Source organism: Pleurodeles waltl, chromosome 7 (genome assembly GCF_031143425.1).
Source record: "Pleurodeles waltl isolate 20211129_DDA chromosome 7, aPleWal1.hap1.20221129, whole genome shotgun sequence".
In the NCBI taxonomy this organism is placed as follows: Eukaryota; Metazoa; Chordata; class Amphibia; order Caudata; family Salamandridae; genus Pleurodeles; species Pleurodeles waltl.
The window spans coordinates 611,364,419-611,390,849 of record NC_090446.1 but is presented as its reverse complement, the minus strand read 5'-3'; the positions used below and the strand labels follow the sequence as shown (position 1 = coordinate 611,390,849).

The 26,431-nt window shown below is 45.4% G+C and overlaps 1 protein-coding gene across 1 annotated transcript in view; it reads left to right on the top strand.

Annotated features, from left to right (window-relative positions):
• The first annotated feature begins 1,221 nt into the window (after window positions 1-1,221).
• EIF4E1B (eukaryotic translation initiation factor 4E family member 1B) overlaps window positions 1,222-26,431 on the top strand; it is a 47,399-nt gene continuing 22,189 nt past the window's right edge. The window contains exons 1-6 of the mRNA XM_069244560.1: window positions 1,222-1,308; window positions 3,321-3,421; window positions 4,443-4,538; window positions 6,269-6,332; window positions 7,242-7,355; window positions 14,282-14,421. Of these exons, the coding sequence (XP_069100661.1) occupies window positions 1,291-1,308; window positions 3,321-3,421; window positions 4,443-4,538; window positions 6,269-6,332; window positions 7,242-7,355; window positions 14,282-14,421 (533 nt within the window). The 5' untranslated portion in view covers window positions 1,222-1,290. The remainder of the gene's footprint in view (window positions 1,309-3,320; window positions 3,422-4,442; window positions 4,539-6,268; window positions 6,333-7,241; window positions 7,356-14,281; window positions 14,422-26,431) is intronic.

Genomic DNA, 26,431 nt, shown 5'->3' with positions numbered 1-26,431 from the left:
ACTGCATAGTAATATGCCGTGCTAGGTTATTGAAAGGTGTAGTAACCGGGGCTTGTTGGGGGGGGAGTCGATACATCCTTTACTCGTCATAGCAGTCACGTGACCCTCATTTGAGGGCCTGGCTTCTCTAAGTAAATTCCTAAATGTCCATTGCGCCGCCCGACACAGTTTCATTGTATTTTTTAAGTTGGTTAACTATTTTATCAGGCAGTCTCACAACTTTGCCAAGTTGAGAGAAGTGCTCCCGAAATGTTTGATGGTACTATTATTGTGCCAAAGTACGGCACCGCTACAGCGCGAGTGAAAAGTTTGCACTGAACAAAAGTCGACATCACTGATTATATTAGCATTTGGAACGCACACACCACCAATCAACGCTCGCTTAGGGCCAGGCAGAAACCACCGGACCATCTAGATTCTCGTTCCTTGTCACATTTTACTGAAGTTTGGCTCTCGGAGCTAAAACCCCACGCCCCACTTTCATGTCCTACTGGTTGGTGTATTCAAGAAATCTTTTTAAATGGAGAGTACCTGCACTTCTCAAGAAAAACGTAATACTTTTAATTGGAGGGTAACGGCACTTCTCAGAAATAAGCAGGTACTCTGGTAAGGCAGAACACTTGACTTTGACATTTCCGTTCCCACCAGGCATTGTTGCATGAACTTTAACCAGAGATTCCAAAACAGTTATTTCGGAAATGGGCCAAAAAAAGAAGCAGCGACGTGTTAGTGCAAGCAACGAGGTCGCTGTTGAGGGGGAGGGGGTTGGTGGTGTTACAGAGACACCTTTTTCTTTGTAAAGGAACAGGGTCTACTGACAGGTACCTGGTGAGCATGGACCTTTCTGTGCCATTTGCACATCTTTTCTAGTCCTAGCCTTTCCTTTACAGCCCCTTGCGTTTAGCTCACGTTAACTGACCAAAGACTACATCTCCCAGGATGCACTGTCAGACGCAAAGGACTGGTGATGTGGAGACACAGGCAACTTTACCCATTCTGGCATATGATCCTCTCCGTGATGGCTCCTAGCGGCTGGTGGAGAGGGATGCACAGCATATTGACATTGCTTGTGTTAGGGCCTCAAAGGAATGCCACTGACTATGGCCGCTTTGGGGTCATGCCAAAAGCAGCAACGCCATACGTAGCATTGCGATTACATCCATCCAGAGGTTCAATTTTAAATAACCATAGGCCGGTTTAGTGTTAGGCCCGTGAAGGCCAGGTCCCCTTTAAGGGTGCTGGGTTATAAATACAAGCCTGGAGGGTGGGGCCCAATTTAGCTCTGGCAGAATGGCTTCCGCTGAGCTGGTGAGCGCACGTCAGTTGAGTAGGCTCGTCGCCATGAAAGAGGGTCCCCGTTAGTTCGTATTCCAGTTGTGTTTGTATAGCGCTTAGAATCCGAGACGAGGCGCTGATTGCCTGCCCCCAGACTCCCGTGCCACCGGCTGGGGAACAGCTGCCTTCTACCCTAACGCTGCGAGCCTCCGCACAGCAAACACCTCTTTCTTACCTCTGGGGCCGGTTTGTTACACCTATCCTCGCCCTTCAGCCCCCGTGACTCTGCTTATCTGTAGCGCCAGAGTCTTTTTCGCCTAGTACCTATCCTCCACTCGCTTATGTCAATGGAATGTATTTAATCTCTACTTAACCGCTTCTGGCCCCGATTCTTATTTCATGGGCGTTCAGTAGTAGTGATGTGATAAAGTGTCTAAGGTTTTCTCAAAGTTATAACCTCCCGCAGCACAAGCAGGGGGCGGTTTTCCCCGCAGCACTATGAGCGCAGTGGCGTAACGAAGCTGGGGGGGAGGGAAGGCTGGTGATCCATGCAAAATACATGCAGCATTTCTTTCTTCCCCCCTCCCCCCCCCTCTCTCTTCCGAGCTCACTAAGGAGCTTGCAGGCCAGGGTACTGTGATGGGGGGGGGGGACTGGAGATCAACCGCCCCCCCGGGCTGCGGGGACCTTTGTTACGCCACTGTAAGAGCGTAGCCAGGTTATCACCCCCCCCCCCCCCCCCTTCCCTCCTCCCTCCTCCTCCAACGCCTCTCCCCTTCTTCGAGGCGCGGAAGTACCGCTTCCCCGGGCTGGTCCCGCGAGTCAGGGCCCTGCTGTGCAGACACTGATAGTAGCTGGCCCGAGGTACCCCGGTGCCCTGCATCTGATTCCCGTCATCCCCTTGGAGCGGTGCCCCGTTACCCTGTGCTGTTTATCTTGCTTGAGCTAGTTTAGTAACTATAAGAATGAATAAAAACAACTTGAAATAGCTATTAAAGATGAAATGACGACGCTGTAGAAATGTAACATCTCGGGTACAGGCGTCAACCGCGGCACCCCGACGAGGCCTTCAGGGACACGTACAAAACCCCAAAACTGGATCTCCGCCTGGCCACCCATCCCTCCTTTGCGATGCGCTATTCAGTTAGAGCAAGTGTTTGTGCCCAGTAACGGCGTGCTAGGTACAGTAAACATATACGAGTTAAACACAGGAACATTCAGTGTTCAGCAAAGAGCCGTCGTTTTAATTAAGCTGGAGGGGAGGGCTAACCCCATTAATTGAAAAGGCTTAATTGTTAAAGCTTGGCTAGAAGAACGCCCTGCTGTTAGACAATAAATGTCCACGGGCCTGCGAAGCTTTACTGCGTCCTTGGGTTATCGGTTAGTGTTAAATCGATGTTAACGGAGGAACTCGAGCAAGGGCCCCTCACTCCAGGGACTCGCAGCCGTCACCAGCCACAGAAGAAATGCTCCGATGGATGACTGTTTAGTCAGTGCTTAATTTGTAAAAGAAAAGGTGCCGGAAGCTCTGCTCCGAAGCCCACAGCCGGTGCAACTAAACTTGAAGCGCATTATCAAAGCTGCGTAGTAATGAATTCTTCTCATGCCTCTTCAATCCACTAACACACTACTCCTCTTTTTCTCGCTCTTGCTGGTCTCCTTTCTCCCTTTATGGTCGTTTTTTTTTCTTTCCCCTTATTTCCACTGTATTTGTCCATCCATTGCTCGCGGACAATATCTGATGCTGAGAAGTATACGCCGGTTCCCCACCCCAAAAAAAGTGCTGGTAGTCCCCACCACCTACTCACACTTTACGCGGTAGTGGACATCTCCTTGCTTGGTAGCTATGGATTCCGCGGATCCACTACGCCCTTCTGGGAGCTGGGGTTCACTGCTGGTGGGCGGCGTTGTGTTACCGGCTGCAACATAACGGGGGAAGGGTCTAGTTTGAGTTCGCCCTGAGATGTGTGGGATTGGGGTTGGGGGGGCGAGGGTGCTATTTGTCGATTATCTCTCCGCTGCTCCTCACCCCTCGTCTTTTACAGCGCAACACTCCGTTGCCTCCAAAAAAAGAGAAGAAGAAAAAACAAGTGGAAAAGCCCCCCTTGGTCATCGAGCAACTGGGTAAACATCCTCTGGAGAACAGGTATGACGTCTACTCGGGTGGGGTCAAACACACGTGATGGGTGGAATACTTTCAAACACTCCAAACCACTGTCAGTAGCTCGCAGCCCATTGCCTTTCACCACATTGTGCGGCTGCAGAGGCCAGTCCTATGCACATCACTGACACCTACTGGGCGGCTACATGAATTGACTTAACCAGCTCAGAACCTGCTGAATTGGCCCTGGTACTTTCTCATCCACACAAAGGCCGACACTCTCAGCTTGAGCCCAGCCATGTTGTAACCTATCGCTACCCCCTTCAATGCCATGAGCCGTGTTATGGGGTAGCCATTGTACTGTCTGAGGTGGAAGTGGTCCTCCTAACAAGTACCTGTAGGAAGAGGGCCAGTCACATGATATCGGACTTCTTACTGCTGGCTTTGCGGGGGTAGATGTGTATTTGCAGAGTTTCCGCTTCTCTAGTCCAGAAACAGCTTCTGCCAGCCTGTAAGAACCTAAAACGGGTCTTTTTTAACTTGGGAAGCACACGTAGGCAGATCACAGCTGGCCCCATGTCGGGTGACAAGTTCACGCATTCTTGGCCTTTTAACGACCAGACCTTTTACCTGTGGTCATTCTCAGCCAATGCTTATAAACCCCAGATCAAAACTGCAAGCCCCATAAAGCAAGCTATGGATGGCTAAAAAGCGAGGCGTTGCTGAGTGTCTCACCTGACTTGGTGCCGTGAGGCAGCTTTCCATTAAGACTTTACAGCCAAAGGCAGCTCAGCCTCCCAGTCTTACCGTTCAGGTCGCAATCGGGGATGCATTTACCCAAAGGGGGTGATACTGATACATACGTGGTTTATTGTTAATGCCTAGTTTAGTAGTGCCCTATTTGACATATGAAAAAAAGGGGGATTTGGTCCTGCCTGCACCTGAACAGGTGAACTGTACATCGGAATGTGGAATGCACGAGTTAATGTATATTGCAGCCCGTTCTGTTGGCTGTTGGGCTGGGAGTGACTTTCGGGCACTGATACCTTCTGCCTTTTCTCCACAGGTGGGCGCTCTGGTTTTTCAAAAACGACAAAAGCAAAACCTGGCAGGGCAACCTGCGCCTCCTGACCACCTTCGCTACCGTGGAAGACTTCTGGGCGTAAGTACTGCACACCCTAACCGGTGAAGAGCAAGAACCGGTGGGGCGGGGAAATGTGGTTCGGTCCAGCCCTCTGTGGCTGACAGTTAGGCATGTGGGGACCCTGATGTGGTGGAGGTGAGGCCGGCCTCGCACAGCTGTATTAGTGGATGATGCTGATGGTAGTGGGGACACCAAGGGGTGGGTTGTAGGCTCAAGGGATAGGACACTTTTCAATCTGTACCAGACAATTATTGTGGCCAAACCGGCAGCACCAGAAACTTCAAAAGTACACTTTGCACCCACTATGAAATGCCACTTTTTAAAATTCCTACGTTGGTAAAGTTCTCGAGACCATTTAGAACCGTCTCAAATCTCTTGCTGACTCCCGCATTCTGACATACTTCAGTGTTTGCACCATGAGATTTCCTGACACCAGGAAAACTATGGGCAGGAGCAAAGCATCAATTGTCGAACCAATCTCTAGGCTGGAAACCGAAACCACCCTGCCACTGCGCAGGACCGCGCGAATGATGCTATTGAGCTTTCATGGTTGCGTCATGGCAGCCCAGTCAGCTCTGAAAGCATACTTTCGGCCAGCGGACTAACTAGAAAATGCTAGTGACGGAATGGCTAGTGCATGATTCTCGGGGCCTGTGGAATTATGCGAGAGAGAAACAAATGTGACAAGGAAAGGCACATTATGTGCGTCATGCAGTGTATTCTGTGGCAGTTTTGATAATTTTTCATTTTAACAAATACTAACACTACCTGGGACAAGGGTTTCACCTCATGAGTACCAGTGTTACACTTGCATACAGCTATCACTGAAAGGTGAAACGTTCTCGTGCAGTCTGCCACCACGTTGTGCTTTTTTTATTAACAGTTCGTTTGATGTAGAAGCATACTTTGCTAATCCGCGAATGGTGGATTATGTGGCGCATTCTGTGAATACATAATTGTGGAAATACCACAGTAGTCCATAATCCCAGTTACCCCGATCATTTTTCGAATACATTTCTAGGACTTCACACGAGAGTTTAAATGAATTACTGGCACGCCTAGTTTGTTCAAATGTGCAATTGTAACCCCTAACCTACTTTTAGCAAACTCTAAACTACCAACCAAGCACACTTTCATTGTTGAGATCCTGTTCAAAACTGGAAATCCACACAGCCACCTCGTCTATCGCTAGTCCGTCTTCACTTTCCAGGGGCATCGATCACGCCACACTTATTGCATCTTGCTTTAGGGTTTACTCCTGTGTTCCTTTTAACCAGAAGGACAGTACTTTATCATGACTGTTGATACCCAAACTGGCGTGGGGCTTCCCTCTGTGCCACAGAAAATTTTCAACAAATGGAAAAGATGAGGGAATTAGAGGCCTTGTAGAGTCTATCCATGGTTTGCAGGTAGGGTGGAGGAAGAGTTTGGTGTTGCTCTGCTGCTAGGGCTAGAAGACGGCTGTAGCTGGTTGTGGTGATGAGTGGACACAGTGGGTGGTGGAACAGAAGGCAAGCACCGGTGCACTTGCAGGTGGGAAGGCTGATATTATAGTAATCGTGAGCCCCTTAGAAAGTGTTATCAGCTCTCCATGGGGGAAGCTTCTTAGATGCTGGGCTGCTGCAGAGATGGAGGGTGCCTGCAACAACATAGAGCAGTTGGGACAGCGAATGAGCATGTGGAATGGTCATATTATTTACTGGGCTCTTGTCTTTTTTTTTCTTTCTTCCCCCCTCCCCCCGCCATAGACTGTACACCAACATCCAGCTAGCCAGTAAGCTGACGTCTGGCTGTGACTACTCCATCTTCAAGGTAAGCTTCGGTAGGGCTACTTGGATCTAAGATTACATTCTCCTGCCTCGCATGACTGGGGAAGCGAGGATGCGGAGTATCTACAATTGACGAGCCAGAAATTGTCATGCAACCAAACCATACACAAGTTGCTGACAGTTTCTGCCAAAAGCCCCCCTGGGAAATTCAGAGAATTAAAAGGCCAGCTGTGGTTGGGGTCAATCACAGGTCAGGCAAATCTATTGGAGGCATAAGCACGAGGTAGCCCGGACTGCTGATTGATGGTAGTTTGAAGAGCCGCAGTTGGAATGGCATGATTTTAGGGTGGGCTAAAGGTCTGCTGCCAGCACTGCTTGTGAGGGGTCAGATATGCCTGGGTCCTTTCCTGTGCCAGACCCAACGGTCTCATGGATGTGTGCCTTTTTTCTTTACCAGTTTTCTGGTCATGAGGGTAGTCTATTGGGGTCACAGTTTGCTAGCTATAGTTTTGCCACAGTATTATGTAGCTCAAACTTGGCTGAAGGGCATCAGTGCTTTACAAAATAACCACACATTACACTGTCACAAGGAGACACAAGTGATTTGCCCAGAATTGCAGGATGTTGCGCTGATGCTGGGTATTCAACCTGGCTCCCCAGTTCCATGGGTGGCAGCTGTGGCCATAGCTCATCTTGAGTGTTCTCAAGGCACAGCCTTGGCATAGCCTTGAAGTTTGATGGCCATTTACCTTGGGTAGTTTTCTGGTGGCACCTCAGGGCCGGTTAGTAATGTACGGGACGTACAACAGAGTAGTTGAGGTATAGCTCACAGCAGTACGGATGCCTGGCAAACTGCTCGTCGTTCCCTAACAGACTTTCTGTATATTTGTGATGGTAAAGAGGGGACCCTTCTTTACCACTGGGTTTGAAATGCTCTTTTCTACTGCTACAGGAAGGCATTGAACCAATGTGGGAGGATTATCGGAACAAGCGTGGAGGGAGGTGGCTGATCACTCTCTCAAAGCAGCAGAGGCACACTGAGCTTGACCGCTTGTGGCTGGACACGGTAAGTGTAGGTCCTACATACAGGGTGGGTGATGGAGGGCTTAGCCATGTTGTGATCAGAGTAGGTGTGGGAAGGCAGCTCGAATAAGATCCTCTGATTAATCCTTGGAACTATGATGGTGCTCTTTGTATTGCCAGCGAAGAGGATCACAGGTTAGCTTTCAAGAAAAGCTCGGGCTCTTTTGTGCTTCTGATAATGTAGAGATAAACATATTTTTATTCTAACCTTCACTGTCTTTACTCCAAAAAAAGTGGCAAATACATTATCAACTGGGTTGTCTCGTTCTATCGGCGTTTTCAAAAACAGCCAATTTCCTACAACCTTTCTATATCCCCCCCACGGATGTCCTGCAGGCCAAGGGTGCTATATGTAGTTATCCTGCTAAGATGGTACTCAAAATACCAGAAAATGAAGCACTGGGCAACTTTCTCAATCCAGCCACGGGGAAACATGGGCTTTAGACAATGAAAAGTTGGACTGTAAGCTATTCCATTCACAACAGACATAGCACAACCTAATCCCCCAATAACCAAAGTGGGTGCATAGTTCGTGCATTTTCTTTTTTTTTTTTTTTCAAGGGTCGAGCCTGAGAGTGCATGCGTCTCGCAGGTTCTTTTGTTTTTGCCCGTGGGTGCTGTAGTCAAAAGATGACAATTAACTTCTTCTAAATATGTAAGATCTTTTGCATTGCAAATGCTTTTCTCTACGTCATACATCCCATTTTTTTGCCCCCAAATGTTTACTGTAAGCGCTCAGATGCTTTAGCCTCAGAACTATCACTCCTCCACACTCACTAGTAGCAACCAATAATTGTAGGGACACTGGTTACTTGTATGCTTCCCGTTCAGATCTCTTCCAGTGTTGGTGGCTTTACAGGCCCTTTCAAAAGGTGCAGGGTTGGCTCCCCACTCCACTTTTCCTGCTGCTAATAAGCTGTACTGCATTTCTGGTTGCTTCATGTTCTCTAGAATGACTGACAATAGCCAACAGGGTTTATTTCTCCAAACAGACTTATTCTTCAAGATGTTAATAGGGTGGATACAGAATTTTCTCGGCCACTGGTAACTGATAGCTTGCCATTTAAACACAATCCCTCCAACTAGACATCCATGTCATTGTACCAGTGTCCAAAAACTGATTTTCTCCTAATGTGCTTACACGCATTGCCTTACACCCTGGTGTATCTAGTGATGTTCAGACTTTATTCGACTGAGATGTCTCTTCTGATTAGCCATGGCTTGATATCCATTCAGGATTTTAAGGGGGAAATCAGTCTTGTTTTTTCTGTGCTCGTTTTTTTGCATTTTCTTGGCTGCTATGGTGTTTTTATTCCTGCATTAGATGTCCTTTTCTACTTACTGGTCGCGTGGAAGCAAAACCGTACCCCAAAATAACCTCCATGTTAGGTACTTCAAAATTTGAATACCCTGAAATATTGCCTCATTCAGTTCTCCCACAAATTGAATTGTGTGCTAGGACACTCGCAACATTGATTAGCAGAGTTAAAAAAATTCAAATAATGGGCCCACTCAATAACTGAGACAAAGATCAGTTTAGCTAAAAAGGTTTTATTAAACTCAAAATCAAGTGATAGAGAATGAATGCCATAAATTAAAATACAGAGTTCATACATAATGGTTAAACTTAAATACTTAACAATTGGCAAATAAGTAGTAAAATCCGAAATGGATCAAAAGCTTTGGCAAAGCCAATAGATCTCACCTATTCGAGTCACTAGCCTTACCAATGTGTTTTAGCCATGTTAAACACCAGCATGGCTGCTGTTCAGCATGGTTGTTAGTGGCGTGAAAGAGTGGTGTCAGTGGAATGATGAAGAGTGTTGTGGAGTGACAGTGTGGAGTTGTGTTGAGTGGCGTAGAGTGGTAAGATGTAGAGTACATTGGCATAGTATTACAGAGCATAGTGGGGTAGAGTGCAATGACACTGAGCGCAGTGGCACTGAATTCAGCAGCGTACAATACAGCGGCGGAGTGGCGTGGTGCAGATTTTTCAAGTGGCTAAGTGGAGCAGTGCAGAGTAGTCTCGAGTGACATAGTGGAGTGGCACAGTGGTCTAGTGGCAGTGGCGTAGTTGAGTGGCATATAGTGGAGTAGTGACCCAAAGTTCAGTGATGGAAAGTGCGGTATTGCAGAGTAGTGGCGTGGTACAGAGCGGTATGGCATGCAGTGGGGTGAAGTGGTGAAGAGTGCATTAGCACAGTTGTACAGGGTAGTGCAGTGGCGCAGAGTGCAGTATTTAGGGTGTGGTATCACATTGCTATTAGACAAAACACTTTAAATTTAAATGACCACTACATTTGGAAAGTACAGTTTTACAAGTAAAACTATACAGTGCACAGGCGAAAATGTGTGGAAATTGCACCAATTAGTTTAATTTGTTTTGATCATATTGAAGTATTTGTTCCCAACAAGCTACAGAAATAACATTGTGCTTCATATCTGTGTTCATAATTCTGAAATACTTAGTTCATTTAAATGTTGTGTGCTAGAAATAAAATCATACCCCCACTATACAGCAAAATTCTCACAAATCCTCTCACTTTGAAGTCGGAGAAAGAAGTAAACAAGTGCCCTGGGAAGACAACACCTGGCATTTGACCTGTGTATTTGAATGCGTAGCAAGTGTTTTTACAGAATTGGGGCAATCTGAAGGATTCTGTGAATAAGGCTTTGGCAGGGAAAAGACCAAACTCAAGCTTGCCAGCCTAAAACAAAGCCAGCAAATGGAAAGCAAGATAATGTGGGTTACAAACCACAAATCCCATAGCAAGCAATGGGCAGAATGTATTCCTAGGTAGAGTTTCAGAATGTCCCAAAGATGTCTTTAGCCAATCAGACAGCTCTGGTAGGCTGTATCCTTAAAATGGATACTTTTCTCAAGTCTTAGATCTAAAAGAATTCACTGCATCTCCAAAATCCAGGGGTTCTTATACACAATTCTTGCATAACAAAGTAGTAAAATGGCAAATTTGTAATGGTTTGATCATAAGTAAGTTTGTTCAGAAATGTTAACTTCATTACCTTAACACAACAATATCTAGTTTTAAGAAAGCATCCAACATTCTTCTGTGCTACTGCCAACCAGAGATGTGTGAACAGAATATGAAACCTTTTAACAATCATTTCACACAAATGAGTAAGACCTGTCTATGCAGGGAAACCAGTGGAAAGACCCTGGAAGTTGTAATATATCAGGGATGGTAGAAACACATTAATCTTTGTATAAATAACTGTTGAAATAAACCATTTCATCAGCACTCTTAGCTCTGTGGAGCTCATGAGGAGAGAAGACATGCAGGAGAACAAGTTCGAAGGGGTTGAATCTAGGGGTGAATTACAACATTAATTTTATCAAATGGCATATTCACAAATGTGGTATTACTAAATCATAATAAACTTCCATTCATATTAAACCAGTTTCAACTGTAATCATTTTAACTCATTGCCTATTGAATCCAACTTAAATATTTATTGCATGAAAACATTGTGGAAAAATGCTTTGTAAAATATTCCAATATGCATATTAAAGGAAAGGGGTTTTACCTCCTGGTTGCAGCCACCATCTTCCCCCCCCCCCCCCCCCCTTTTTAGGTTACTGCTTGCGTTCAGTGGAGGTTAACAAACTTGGTGGGATCTGAAGGAGTGGCTGTGAATACACTATTTTTCTTCAATAGAAAATCAGGATATATTGTTGTATGCAGATGCTTCAAAATTGAGTAGGAAACAATTTAATTAGTAACTTCAGTAACTGGGTGAGTTCTGGTAAATGGAAGATGAGGAGGGCAGCAGCATTTTGCAACAATTGTGCAAGGTGCATATTTTCAGGACCACTAGATAAACTGAAATCCCACAATCCAGCATCAAATGGACAAGTTCATTGATGGATACATGGAGGTTTATCACAAATGGGAGAACAGCTCCAAGTGTTAAGTTGCCAAAACGTTTTTGATAACTTGGCTATCTGGGTCTTTATAAAAAGCTTGCTGGCTATATACATGCCAAAACTGGGGCACTGGAGCAAGCTGGTCTGGGTATAGAGTCCATGAGAATAGGCCAGCCAAACAGCTTGATGGCAGAGGCATTGATGAATGTAGAGTTCAGCCTTGGATGAGTTGAATTTCAAAATAGTTTACGGCCATTCATCAGCAGGTGAGTGACTAACCCAGTCCTTGATGGGTAATAATGTAGATGGTTGTAGTGGGATTAGTTTCACCAAACAGCAACTGAGTCATCTGCCTACATATAAAACAGGCCACACAGTGAAGCAGTTTGGCTGGAGATTCATGTAGATGGTCAATCGTGTCAATGCCTGCAGAAATAGAGTAAAAGCACGGGCCTGACTCCTATCTACATTCATGCACAAATCCGTCCTGAATGGTCACCACTAGTTCTGTACTTCTCAAGTGGTGGAAGCCTGCTTGATGGCTGTCCAGGATGTTCTGAGACATAGCATTGGGGTTTATTCGACATGCTTGTTTCAAAGGCTTGACCAAGACTGGGGAGAAAGGATATGGGTTTGTAATTGAACAAGTCTCACAGATTTAACAAAGCTTTTCAGAAAAAAATAAGACTTTCCACAGACGTGTTTCAAACTAGTTGAGGGCTATTAAAAATGGTGAGAAAGTCACTGAATAGTAAGCAGACCAGAGATTACATCCCTTTCCAGTTCAGAGACTGGAAGGGTGAATGGATGCTATTTACTAAGTCTGAGATGGAGTCACTGGAAACAGACCTTACATTATTTAAAAAGTTACAACAGAGGGGTGTCTATTAGCCATAATCAATAGATATACATGTAAGAACGGTATCCTGTTCAATAACAGTCATGAAGAACCTCTGCTCCCATAGGATCTCAAAAGTGAATCCGTAAAATGCAATTTTACTGGCAGTATTGTGGTCCTTTTGGATGTCTGCAACAAATGTTCTTAGAAAATGAAAATACAGGGCTGGTTTCCCTGGTTTCCTCGTGGCCTACTGTTAGGCAAAATCACTTCTTCTTGGACTAGGCAATGTGCGAAATCTGGTTAGGTGGAATGTTCGAAGCATGTTAACTTTCTGCTTCCCCTTACATCTCCGGAAGTCGGAGAATAGCCACAATTCACAGCAAGTCACTCTCCAAGGCAGTAGCTTGTTTAACTTCTGTCCAATTAATCAAGCAAAGTGCTTACTGAACAATTCTACCCATACTTTTTTTTCTTCAGAATTTATGGAAAGCATGAACTAACTTGGTGTTCGTCTTTACTGGACGAAATGAAGAAAAAAGCTGGGTGTGGGGTAAACTGAGGTAGAACAGACTCCTTTTCAGACCACGTTCTCGTATATCTTTACAAGAATAGTTGAAGTATGTTGTAAGTTTTTGCAGAGCCTGGGTAAAAAAACTTTATGAAGCTCCAAAAGAGCACGTTTGAGATTAAAAATAAAGGCAAGGCAAAACCCAGCAGCTGGCACTATCTGAATTTTGCCACTAGCAGCCGCAATAAGAGGCTGCCTTAAACATCTATAAATTGATTTTGCACTAGCGGCCAAGAAAATGCATGGGCTCTGGAGAATAATCCCCCCTCTGCTGACACTCCCACCTGAGGCTGCCCAGATAAGTGTAGCTGATTTTAAGACCATTTTTGTTCATCACATCCTGTTGAGATAAATGTTTATCACGTAGCTAGGAAACGTAATTGGTATATTCCTTACTTTTTAATTTGGGCACGTTTTTCTTGACCTGGCTAAATTTTAATTGAATTGTTCTGCTGATCTTCAAAGCCAACCTCTGAGTTACCTGCAAACAAAGTGGCACCCTCTCTGGGCACCAGTTTCTACGCGGAGCTCTGATCTACAGCAGTGCTTCGTCTAGAACAAACTTCCAAAGTCACGTGTGCTAGATGACTTCTCCAGCAGCTAAGCTCACCTTGGTAACCTCTCCCTGGGAAGAGGTAGTTTGGGCCAAGGTGCTGGTTATGCATCGTCTTAGCTGCGCTCAACTGGGGTTTCTTGTGTTCCTCATGGGCAATGGCAGAATCTTTGTAATATTTTTAATACTGGCAGAGCAAATGGAAGGCCAACCTGGCTAAACAAGAGCTTTTTCCTAGCTCTGCATTTAAGTGCATTGTGCCAAATACGAGTCACCAGAAATTGGGTTTTGGGTTGCACGTGTCTGCCTTCTGGATTTCCCTCGGTACAGAAGTTGTGCCCGAACCTCCTAGGCCAGCTATAGATTAGTTCTGGTTACTAAACTGGTGAAAACAGCAAAGTGGGCTGTCACTCATGCCATCTGCTTCTGTCACTTAACTCTTTTACAGATATGTATCTGATTATATAGTGCCAACCCACTGAAAGGGTAACTGAGCACTGCACTGGGTCAATGCCAATATATCAGTGCTGAATAGCGGTAGCCTGGTTGTGCAAGCATTCGTTTTCAGTCCAGTCACATGGGAAGGAAATACCAGCGCCTGTATCACGATGGGCTCGGCTGCCTCAGCGCAGAGCCGAGCACCTGTTTTTAATAAACCTGCAGTGCGTAAACTAATTTAACCTGATCTTTCTTGCAGCGAGTTTGAGCTCGAGTTTCAGACAGTACAGGTTGGAAACAGCTAGCAAGGTTTGTCCCTTCCTGTTTCTCCTTTGTATTATGTGAAACAGTACACTAACTATGAGCTACACCAGTTGACTGCGCACTGCAGGTGCATAAAACAGGCGATTTCTCCTGCACTGAGCCAGCACAGTCAGTCATGCTATGGCCTCACTCGTATTCATTCCGGTTTGTAAGGGGGTGTTCTTTGATTTTTCTGGGGTAACCGTGGTTCGTTTTATTCATCCTCCACTTCAGTTTGTAGCGCTGCGCTATGCATACTCCACCATTCATTCCTTTTTTCTGTTTTCTCCCTTTGCTGCCTCCTCCCCGCCCGGCCTCAGCTGCTGTGCCTGATCGGGGAGGCGTTCGGTGATTATAACGAGGATATTTGCGGCGCAGTCATCAACATCCGCGCGAAAGGGGATAAAATCGCCATCTGGACTAAAGAAACGGAGAACAAGGAGGCAGTCACGCACATCGGGTAAGGAACCGGGGAGGGGCACGCATGCGCCTTCTGCACGTAAAGGGAACAATCCCTCGTAAGGCGGGTCGGGCGCCGTGCATGCGTAGTCTGCGTGAATGAGCATAGGCAGCCCAGGAGGGCGAATGTGCCCTTGGGGTGGGAGTCTGTTACTGAGTGGGGTGGTGCAGCGAGTGCAGCGTTGCATCGGTAGGGGGTTGTGGTTGCCATGTTTATAGCGGTGGGGTGCGCCGCGAGGTCGAGGAGAAGCGGCAGCCAGAGCAAATTGACTGTGGGCCGTTGCATTGCCTGGCAATGCCTGACAAATGCTTCATTTTTTGGGGGGGAGGGGCGCGTTACGGTTGCAGTGATAGAAAGATTGCTGAACCTTCTGGGCATACATGGGTTTCATTACAGGTTGTCATGTATCGATCCAAGGATTATTGCCATGGTTTTCGTTTATGCGTTTTTTATGTAACGCGTACACTACCCGAGGTGTAGGAGCGCTTACAATAGAAGGGATGAACGTTACATGAGAAATTTTGAGAAACCTATGTAACAGTACAAATAGCTATTACATGTTTGCGAGTCTGAATGTAAATGTATCAGATCACGGAATCTGCGCCAAGAAACCCTATTCAGGCGGGAGGCCCGATTACTTGAGCACAAAATAGTTGTATTTTTAGTGTCTCCCGCTTAAAATCCCCTTTGCTTCAATTTAGATCAATGGGGAAAATCAAATCTCCCGATTTTTTTTTCTTTCCAAAATACTCTTACCGCTTCAAAATGTTCGCAAGTATCCGAAATGGGATTACTCATGCCATGTCTTAAAACGCTAATCCCCTTCCATGTTCACATAGATAAACACTTCGACATTTTAAACTACACACTAGAATAGGTGCAGCGTGGAAGGAACACTAAGTTTGTGAAATTGTTGTTTTGCAGTTGGTCTTTTGTTTAATTTTCCCATCCAGTGTTCCAGACTACACTGCAGCCCCATTTCCCCCCTTAAAACAGCTGTCTACTCCCAAGCCTGGCCCAGGCCTCTTTAGAGCATTCAACAGAGCAGTACCGTAGGACAGAGGATTGTTATTTGGGGGTGGACTAGTATCTACTTCAAAGGATAAGGCCACCACTTGCTGGATGTTATAAACATAAAATAAAACTGCGCAGTCCATGGAAACGTGTCTTCCAGCATGCTTAAATCCAAGGCACCGCATTAAAGAATTTAATTAACACATTCACAATACGTAGAAACATCCGAGCTTTGTATGTTTCTACATACTGTGAATGTGTTGCTTAAACTCTACTGGCATTATCCTTTGATGTAGATACTTGTCCACCCCCAAATAACACCTCTTTCCTACAGTTTACAAACGTTCCTGGTCCCCAAGCTGCACTGGGGTACACTTTGAAGCAGCCTCAGGGTTGGGGTGGAGGGGCCTAGAAACCCAGGGTGCCAGGCAGTCCTCTAGAAAAGTCCAGCCCAACTTCAAGTTGTAACTGGCCAGCTGAGGATTGTGCAGCACATTCAGACACGAGGTGATGGGTAAGAATGCCTGCAATGTCTAACCACTGGCAATCATTACTGACATTCCGACCCATCATTTTTTTTCCCACTATGCCACCTTAGTTTGGACCCAGCCTTATGCAAATAAGTCTTAACCCTCCTCCAGTAGAAACAGTCCAGCTCAAACAGCTATGCCAGGTCCTACTTGAACCCTGAACACATACAACCCAAGACTGGGTTTGCCCTAATTGGGGCTATTCAACCCGATGTTACTTGGTTCTAGGGAGCACCTGTCCTGGCAGTTAGGATTGGACTGTTCTATTGGAGCAGGGTCACAACTGATTTGCATATGAATGGGTCCAAACTGTGGAGGCATATTGGGCAAAACAATGAGTTACCATGCTACCTAGAGTGATAGCCACCCATTAGACCTGTAAGCATCCCCCAACATCTTTTGTGAGTTATTTTCAGTGAAAAGGCATCTTGTAGCTAAGACACTGTTCTCCCATTCTGACCATTCAAGCACATGTTCCCAGGCCCTTGCCTACCTATTTTGTTAGAATTTCCGGTTTGCTTCCGTGAAAACAATCATACAGTTCACCCTATTCCCAAAGTCCAAGATGGGGGAAACCTTATCTTATGCATAGCCTTTATGCACCTCCAATGGTATGGTGAGGGTAATGAGCAGACTCTCCTCTGGTCACTCAAATTTGGTTCTGAGGATAGCTTTCTTCCCACTGGATTTGGTGTTGGCCTGACTGGGGAGGCAAAAGCTGTGACCTTTTTAGATAGCTACGATTTACTTGTGACAGGGAAGGCCTACGTGAAGTGAATTAATTTTCTGGGTTTACCGTAACTGGCCTTCCTGCAAGGTGAAGAAAACCCTCTACATTCCCATGCTGTTCTCTTCTCAGATTGATTTTCACATGGTTCAGCACCCCTTGGGCAGTGGCATTAAAGCTAATACAAGTTAAGCTCCTTCAGTTGCAGGGTAAATTTAGCTTTCAAAAGTAATATTTTATATTTGATTAAAAAACACTACCATTAAAGTGGATTTTTATTACATATAAAATTAGTGGAATTTGTAGCTTGTACAGATCAAAAACTTTATGTATGTGTAAATATATATGGAAGTGTGTGTGTGTGTGTGTATATATTCTCCAGTGTACCTGCTACAGAGTGACCAACGACCACATCATTTTGGGCCTAGACACTGGTGCAACATGCGGTTTCTATTGTTACACATGCTTCACTCTTAAATGTTATGCACCCTACTTTGTGGGTAGCAAGGTGTGCAAAGGGATGACATTTAATATTTAAAATCTGGTTTTCCTACCTGTCAAAAGGATGATTATAGGAGTTCTTTGCTGGAGGTTTCAAGCTACTGCTGTCTTGCCACACAGTGTAAGTCCTGATGTGTTTTCAGTGCCACTATAATGGTTGACACAATAGGTGCTACAGTCTACCAATGATATTTAACTTTCCAGGCCATAGTTTTATTTCTGAACCATATTACCATTGCCTTATAGCAGAGTTTTTTAAATGCCGGTCTGGGTTTAAAACACTGTTTTGGGGGTCAAATACTGGGCACTGGATAGCAGTGTCGGAGTTAAAGAATACCAGTGGGTGAGTCCTAAATAAAATGAAAAACTGGCGGTGACCACCCAAAAAGGCACTTGCAACAAGTATATATATATAGTGTCCCATCTACGCACAGGTAGCGGTCGGTGAGCCAGCATATCGAGATGGAGCCCAAACCAGGGTCAGCCCTGGTTCTAAGAATCCCAACAGAAGATGAACCCTTTAAAGGTTTTTCATGTTACTTACATAAACCATCTAAAAATGATACTCTTAAAAATTAGTAAGTTAATTCTTTAACATTGGTGTATTTTTTAAGTTGAATTTATTGAAATAACGATTAGTAGCCATGAATTTAGATCGTTAAAAACCCAATACCCTAATGACACTGCCATAAGTGAACCACAAAATAGCTGCTGTGGACTTAATAGGGGTGATGTGGTTATGTGAAGCATTTTATTGCCTATTAAAACATAAATAGTGCTGTTTGTATGGACAACATCTGAGCTGAGGTACTTCAGGGAGCTTTCAAATTGGTCTCACAAAGAAAATAAGACGAAGATTTGCCTAGGATTATACAATTTAGTAAATTAGGAAGCTGGCATTTGAGCTCAGATTTGTTGTACATTGCCCAATTTGGCCTTTCGATGGATCTTGTCTTCAGTTTCCCGTAAAAAACTGTTTTTGCCTTCAGTTCGACCATGATGAAAATTAGTACGCTATGCCTGTATACTTGTCATGTTAAATTAATTTAACACTGAATATGTATACATTTTTCTAGGAAGAAATGCACAATGAAGTGTGTGGTTTGGTAGTGCACTATACTTTGTCAGTATCGCAAGCTTCATTTACTTTAAAACGAATAGACCATTAGGAAGAGGTGCTCTAGTGACTACAGTTAAAGATTAGCCAAAGGAGGCAGCCCACAGGGATTTTTTTTTTTTAGATGTAAAGGCGTCCATCAAATATATCTCGCCTATAGCGGTCAAATGGCCCTAGAAAGCCATTTACATAGAGCAGAGCGAATTGCTGTAGGAGGCTGGACTGGCTTGTAGTGAGTACCAAGGGGTACTTGCACCTTGCACCAGGCCCAGTTATCCCTTATTAGTGTAGAGGGGTGTCTAGCAGCTTAGGCTGATAGATAATGGTAGCTTAGCAGAGCAGCTTAGGCTGAACTAGGAGACGAGTGAAGCTCCTACAGTACCACTAGTGTCATATGCACAATATCATAAGAAAACACAATACACAGATATACTAACAATAAAGGTACTTTATTTTTATGACAATATGCCAAAAGTATCTCAGGGAGTACCCTCAGTATGAGGATAGCAAATATACACGAGATATATGTACACAATACCAAAATATGCAGTAATAGCAATAGAAAACAGTGCAAACAATGTATAGTCACAATAGAATGCAATGGGGGCACATAGGGATAGGGGCAACACAAACCATATACTCTAGAAGTGGAATGTGAACCACGAATGGACCCCAAACCTATGTGACCTTGTAGAGGGTCGCTGGGACTGTAAGAAAACAGTGAGGGTTAGAAAAATAGCCCACCCCAAGACCCTGAAAAGTGGGTGCAAAGTGCACCTAAGTTCCCCAAAGAGCACAGAAGTCGTGATAGGGGAATTCTGCAGGAAAGACCAATACCAGCAATGCAACAACGATGGATTTCCAGACGAGAGTACCTGTGGAACATGGGGACCAAGTCCAAAAGTCACGATCAAGTCGGGAGTGGGCAGATGCCCAGGAAATGCCAGCTGTGGATGCAAAGATTCTGCCACCGGATGGTAGAAGCTGAGGATTCTGCACGAACGACAAGGGCTAGAAACTTCCCCTTTGGAGGATGGATGTCCCACGTCGTGAGGAGTCGTGCAGAAGTGTTTTCCCGCAGAAAGACCGCAAACAAGCCTTGCTAGCTGCAAGGGTCGCGGTTAGGGTTTTTGGATGCTGCTGTGGCCCAGGAGGGACCAGGATGTCACCAATTGCGTGAGAGGACAGAGGGGGCGTCCAGCAAGACAAAGAGCCCACTCAGAAGTAGGCAGCACCCGCAGAAGTGCCAGAACCGGCACTATGAAGTGGAGTGAATCGGTGCTCACCCGAAGGTGCACAAGAGTCCCACGCCGCCGGAGGACAACTCAGGAGGTCGTGCAATGCAGGTTAGAGTGCCGGGGACCCAGGCTTGGCTGTGCACGAAGGAAATCCTCGGTGAGTGCACAGGAGCCGGAGTAGCTGCAAAACATTCGGTTCCCAGCAATGCAGTCTAGCGTGGGGAGGCAAGGACTTACCTCCACCAAACTTGGACTGAAGAGTCACTGGACTGTGGGAGTCACTTGGACAGAGTTGCTGAGTTCAAGGGACCTCGCTCTTCGTGCTGAGAGGAGACCCAGAGGACCGGTGCTGCAGTTCTTTGGTGCCTGCGGTTGCAGGGGGAAGATTCCGTCGACCCACAGGAGATTTCTTCGGAGCTTCTAGTGCAGAGAGGAGGCAGACTACCCCCACAGCATGCACCACCAGGAAAACAGTCGAAGGCGGCAGGATCAGCGTTAGTGTCGCAGTAGTCGTCTTTGCTACTTTGTTGCAGTTTTGCAGGCTTCCAGCGCGGTCAGCAGTCGATTCCTTGGCAGAAGGTGAAGAGAGAGATGCAGAGGAACTCTGAGCTCTTGCATTCGTTATCTAAGGAATTCCCCAAAGCAGAGACCCTAAATAGCCAGAAAAGGAGGTTTGGCTACTTAGGAGAGAGTATAGGCTAGCAACACCTGAAGGAGCCTATCGGAAGGAGTCTCTGATGTCACCTGCTGGCCCTGGCCACTCAGAGCAGTCCAGTGTGCCAGCAGCACCTCTGTTTCCAAGATGGCAGAGGTCTGGAGCACACTGGAGGAGCTCTGGGCACCTCCCAGGGGAGGTGCAGATCAGGGGAGTGGTCACTCCCCTTTCCTTTGTCCAGTTTCGCACCAGAGCAGGGCTGAGGGATCCCGGAACTGGTGTAGACTGGCTTATGCAGAGATGGGCACCATCTGTGCCCATCAAAGCTTTTCCAGAGGCTGGGGGAGGCTACACCTCCCCAGCCCTGACACCTTATCCAAAGGGAGAGGGTGTAACACCCTCTCTGAGGAAGTCCTTTGTTCTGCCTTCCTGGGCCAAGCCTGGCTGGACCCCAGGAGGGCAGAAACCTGTGAGGGGTTGGCAGCAGCTGCAGTAAACCCCGGGAAAGGCAGTTTGGCAGTACCCGGGTCTGTGCTAGAGACCCGGGGAATCATGGGATTGTCTCTCCAATACCAGGATGGCATTGGGGGGGCAATTCCATGATCTTAGACATGTTACATGGCCATATTCGGAGTTACCCTTCTGAAGCTATACATAGGTAGTGACCTATGTATAGTGTACGCGTGTAATGGTGTCCCCGCACTCACAAAGTCTGGGGAATTGGCCCTGAACAATGTGGGGGCACCTTGGCTAGGTCCAGGGTGCCCACACACTAAGTAACCTAGCACCCAACCTTTACCAGGTAAAGGTTAGACTTATAGGTGACTCTTAAGTTACTTAAGTGCAGTGTAAAATGGCTGTGAAATAACGTGGATGTTATTTCACTCAGGCTGCAGTGGCAGGCCTGTGTAAGAATTGTCAGAGCTCCCTATGGGTGGCAAAAGAAATGCTGCAGCCCATAGGGATCTCCTGGAACCCCAATACCCTGGGTACCTCGGTACCATATACTAGGGAATTATAAGGGTGTTCCAGTATGCCAATGTGAATTGGTGAAATTGGTCACTAGCCTGTTAGTGACAATTTGGAAAGAGAGCATAACCACTGAGGTTCTGGTTAGCAGAGCCTCAGTGAGACAGTTAGGCATCACACAGGGAACACATACATATAGGTCACTAACTTATGAGCACTGGGGTCCTGGCTAGCAGGGTCCCAGTGGCACATAACAAACCTACTGAAAACATAGGGTTTTCACTATGAGCACTGGGCCCTGGCTAGCAGGATCCCAGTGAGACAGTGAAAAAACCCTGACATACACTCACAAACAGGCCAAAAGTGGGGGTAACAAGGCTAGAAAGAGGCTAGTTTCTCACAATTGCCTAAAGGTAAAACTGGCGCACCTTCAGTCTTCTGTTCTCAGGCACCATATCTGCACACTTCCAGTGTTTATTTTTTAAACAAATGGTGCTTTGGGGCCCTAGGTGCTGAGAATAAAACCGAAGTTCTGCAGCTGGCTCATGGGCATAATACCTTCTCAGCTGTATACGGGGGGAGGGGGAAGGTACACACCCAGAGGCAAGGGCTGATGTCTAATATTAAGCTGATCATGTCCTAAAGTTGAAAAAAGACTCTGTACTCCTTCCCACCGCACCCTCGTCCTCCTTTTTGCAGTTGAGTCAGGTCATGACAACGCGGCTTCTGTCATTGGAGACAGAAGCCACACACGTTCTGATCCCTTGTGGTACCAAGCAAACCGGCTGAGACTGGCATCTGGCTCGAGCCTGGCTTGAACTTTAACTGGCTCCCCAACTCTGAGCAGCGGTCAGGGGCACAATAGCTAAGTGGACGTAGGGCAGGAGCTGTGCATCTTGGTAATGCAGTCAGGGCTGCTCTTTTTTTTTTTTTTTTTTTTTTTTTTTTTTTAATCCAACTTTGAAGATCTTGTTGGGCCTCTTAATATCATGTTTGTCTTCACCTGATATACTTTGATACTGTGTTCTCAGTATTATGAGAGGGCACCTTCAGTTTTCACAGCACAAGTTCCAATACTAGGAACAGTAACAAAGATGCGTTTAGACTTCTGCCGATCTCTGAATTATGAGTGATGCTCCATCTGATTAATGAAGAATTGTATAGTTTTATTGAGGATTTCTTGGTACAGATACTCATGCATACTACACTAGAGGACAGAAGTACTTTGAGAGTACAGCAGATCTACTGTGTTACTGTCATGGCGATTTAGTTATTTTTTTATTTTATTAGCCCATCGCTGTCTAAGTACTGAGTTCTGCCTGCAGCAGATCAGAATAATGGTGATTAAACTTTTTGATCACAAATGTTGGAAATTTAAGTTGTGCACACAAAGAAATCTGCATGAAAAAGCACAGTGAGGGGAAAATATGGCATGTGTGCTTGAGTACTCGTACCAGGCTGGTTAAGTAAACGTTAAAGTATCCTAGACGAATAACCTACGATTCTGTAATACAGGCAGATTTAATGAACTCGCTGGAACCACTGAATTATTGCAGGTAACTGATGCAGAGTAGCAGTGTAAAGTAAATCCTCACATTCTTATGAGTGTCACTATTCCTCTAACCGTCGTGACATCTACCTGGGAGGTTTGCAATTGTATGTGCAATTGAAAATAAGTTGGTTCTGTCTGGCACTTTCCTAGTTCCTCCAACAGTGGTTAGTACGCCAAATATTTGCACTTGGTTTGACAATTCATGTATTCAAAATAGTGTAACTCGGTTTTCCACTGTTTAAGGAATTTCTCACCACTTCACTGACGTTACCACATGGAAGTCTCTGTTAATGGTATAGAGACCCAGTGCTTGAAATTGAAAAATAGAAGTGCAGGTACTGTCTGAGTACCTGCTTGCTTCAGAGAAGTGCCGGTACTCTCCAATGAAAAGTATTACGTTTATCTTGAAGTGAAGGTACTCTCCTCCAAATAAAGTGCCAGTACTCAGTACCGGACAGTACCAGCCCATTTAAAGCACTGCAGAGGCCTAAACAGTTCGCTCAATTAGTCACCAAGCACACCATAACTTGTAACACTGTTTCCATAACTCACTGCCCATTCTGTATGTTCGAGATCGGCTCCAGAAAGGTCAGTGGGTTACAGATGCAACGGTGTTGCTCTTAAGTTATGGTGCACTGTGGGACTGAACTGCTGTGAGAACACGTCGGCTGAATGACTAGTGAATCACGCGTCGGCTAAAGGTCTATACTGGTATATAACAGGCTGATTCTGTTTCCTCCTCCTCTCATCCCTTCCGCCCCCCTCTTGTCAGGGGACCCTTACATTATCCACAGTATTTATTAACCTGTCTCCGAACAGGAGTAGCCCCTGTTTTGTACGCCTAAACATGACTGATAATTTACTATATTGCTTTAAAAGTGTACCTTTTTTATACCTCTTCGTGCAAAAATCAGCTGATGTTATGTCTGTCTTTTGAAAACCAATGAATTACAAATATATATATGCTGGTTCTGCTTACGTATGCTTAATAGAATAAAGCTGCACCTTCGCCATTGAGGTTGTGCAAATCCCTTAAAGGGAACAAAAGTGAAGGAGCGCAGACGCATTCCGTGCGCAGCTCTATAGTTCACTTCATTGTTGTTTTTGTGGGAAATCTGTGTGCCGGGACATCACTCCAGGATACATTGTCACTGCATCACCTTCAGCTTTAACTCGTGAATAAGTGGTATAGTGGTGTCAGTGCTTCATAAGAAAACCCAACATTCTGCCTTCACGGTTGCCAGACTCTGCGAGGCTTTCCATAAAATCTGAATTCATTCTCTCGAGCTGTAGTGCTGCAACTTACAGAAACAAAACCTCACAAAATAGAGCTGTACTTCAAGTGGATCTCTGGTAATAAAACTGTTTGGCAATTGGCTTTCATAACCACTTTAGCAGTGGAGGATAATTGAAATTCTACGTTTCCTTGCACAAACTACTTATAGCGATTTGAAGGGTAGGCTTGCACCGAGTCAGACGATTAAAAAAAATAAAAGTGGCCGGGCTAGCTAAAAGCCACAGTCCAACGAATGCATTCTACACTGTACCTGACTTTGCCAGCGCCAGCATGAAGGCTACAGACCTTTAGGCTCACTCTCTTGAGTGAAGAGTGCAGCACCGTCAATACCACCTTTAGTCTTGGGAAGCAATACCTATGCACTAGTCCCAGTAATGTAGGGTGACCAGATTTTGAGGAGCAAAAACCGGGACCGGTCAGACATAAAAGGACTAACGACTTTACACTCACTTTTATATCTGGCCTGTCCCGTTTTTTGCGTAGCTTTGTGAATGTGTCTATACATGGTTTTGGTTTGTTTTTTATTTATATATATATATATATACACACACACACACACACACACACACACACACATAGAACATCACACATGTAAAATTTGCAATGGCTTGAACTCCCACCCTGCACCCCAACACGCCCCCACCCACCTCTCTGCTCCCCACTCCATCTCTCTGCTGGGAGCAGACAGGGGACTGTTGCCTGACAGTAACAGATAAATTAATTATTGCATACTTTGTTAATGCTAAAGGAGAGCATAGCTTTAATGTATGCTTCCCTAGATAATCTGACCTTTGTCCCAAAAACCGGGCCATTTATGTAATGATCTGACCTTTGTCCCAAAAACCGGGCCATTTATGTAATGATCTGACCTTTGTCCCAAAAACCGGGACATTTGTTTAAAATTAAGCGTCAGGACACCGGGACAGTCCTCTGAAAACCGGGACTGTCTGGGGAAATCCGGGACGTCTGGTCACCCTACGGTAATGTCTTGCACTATGCAGTTTCTTCCTAGCGAAGCACTAGGGCTCTGGTGTGGAATTGGAAGAATTGGTGTATCTTAATGGGAGCAGTCCTCAGCAGTATCTTATACATACTTTGGTTATGCATTGTTAACGCGTTCCCAACTCTTCTCACTTGATAAGACTTCTAGTGCAGGCTCGGTCTTAAAATTTCTTGAGTGACATTATAACCTCTGCAGTCAAACTGGCACATTCTTCTAGCGGCCACTCCAGTCTTCTGGTTTAACACTTCTTTTAAGGTCTCTAGTTTCTCCGGAATCTTTAATGTAAAGATTGAGATTTGAAATTTTCGTGAGGGCTCATCCAGTTTGTCAACTGCAGTGCTAGCAGATTTTGAAACTTCCTGATCTAGACAGTCATCAAGAAATCAATTCGGGTTCAAAATCTGTAAGTTTCCACATTTCAATGCCATGTGTTTAATGCAATGGGGCTCCATTCTTCTGTAGATGGTACATCCGTTTCTAATTCCTCTCAATAGTTCTGCTTTCACATTCTTAGCAGTGGCATTTAGTACAGTAAGATTGGTCTGGTGTGGCGTGAGGAGAGTTGCCTTAATCTTCACTTCCTGAGTATCACCTGGAGCTTAAGTCCTTCTCCTTCAAGTTGTGAACTATTCACTAGTAAGATCTAGAGTGGTGCTCCTGTTTTTCATCATGAGCTGCAGCTTTAGAGCTTGTGAATGGGACAGTGCTGTAGTGGGTGGAAAATCAGTTTGAGTATTGTTGCTGGCACGATAAGATCCTGTTCAAATAATGGGCATTTAAGCTCTCTATTCCAGAAAAGTGAGAAGGAAAGATATTCCAGGGTTGTTTGAGCCGGAGTGGAGGTAATTGGATCTTACACCTACATTCTCAGTGCCTGTTAGCCAGGACTATTTTCTCATGGCTGCTTGGTTAGCAACTTCCAGTCTCATTCAATGGGCACTGAACAATTTCATCTGGAGGCCCACTGATCCTGACATGGCCAAGGAAGAAGCCTAAACCATGGTCTCAAAACTGTGCCAATATCTTGCACTCTGTTCCTCTGATGATGGAGCAGTCAAAAAAATGTCTGACAGCTTGTGTGTATGTGTATATACACACACCCCTTCTTACTGTGGTTGCCAGTAGGTGGGTATAGTTGGGACCTAGTTTCCATTGGAAAAGTGTTTTGTTTCACCAATAACTTTGGTGCGTTTGACTAATCTACATGAAATTTTCAGAACTGACAGTTCAGCTAACGTCTTGAAAGTTTTGGGGTGATCCATCAAATGGGGCATTGAGAGGAATCCCAAATCGCTTTTTTCCCCATGCATTTTTCCATAGGGATTTTGAACACAATTACAACCAGAAATGATGGACTGAATTACACCAAATTTGGCAGAAAGCTAGCTTTAGGTCCAGAATGCCTGC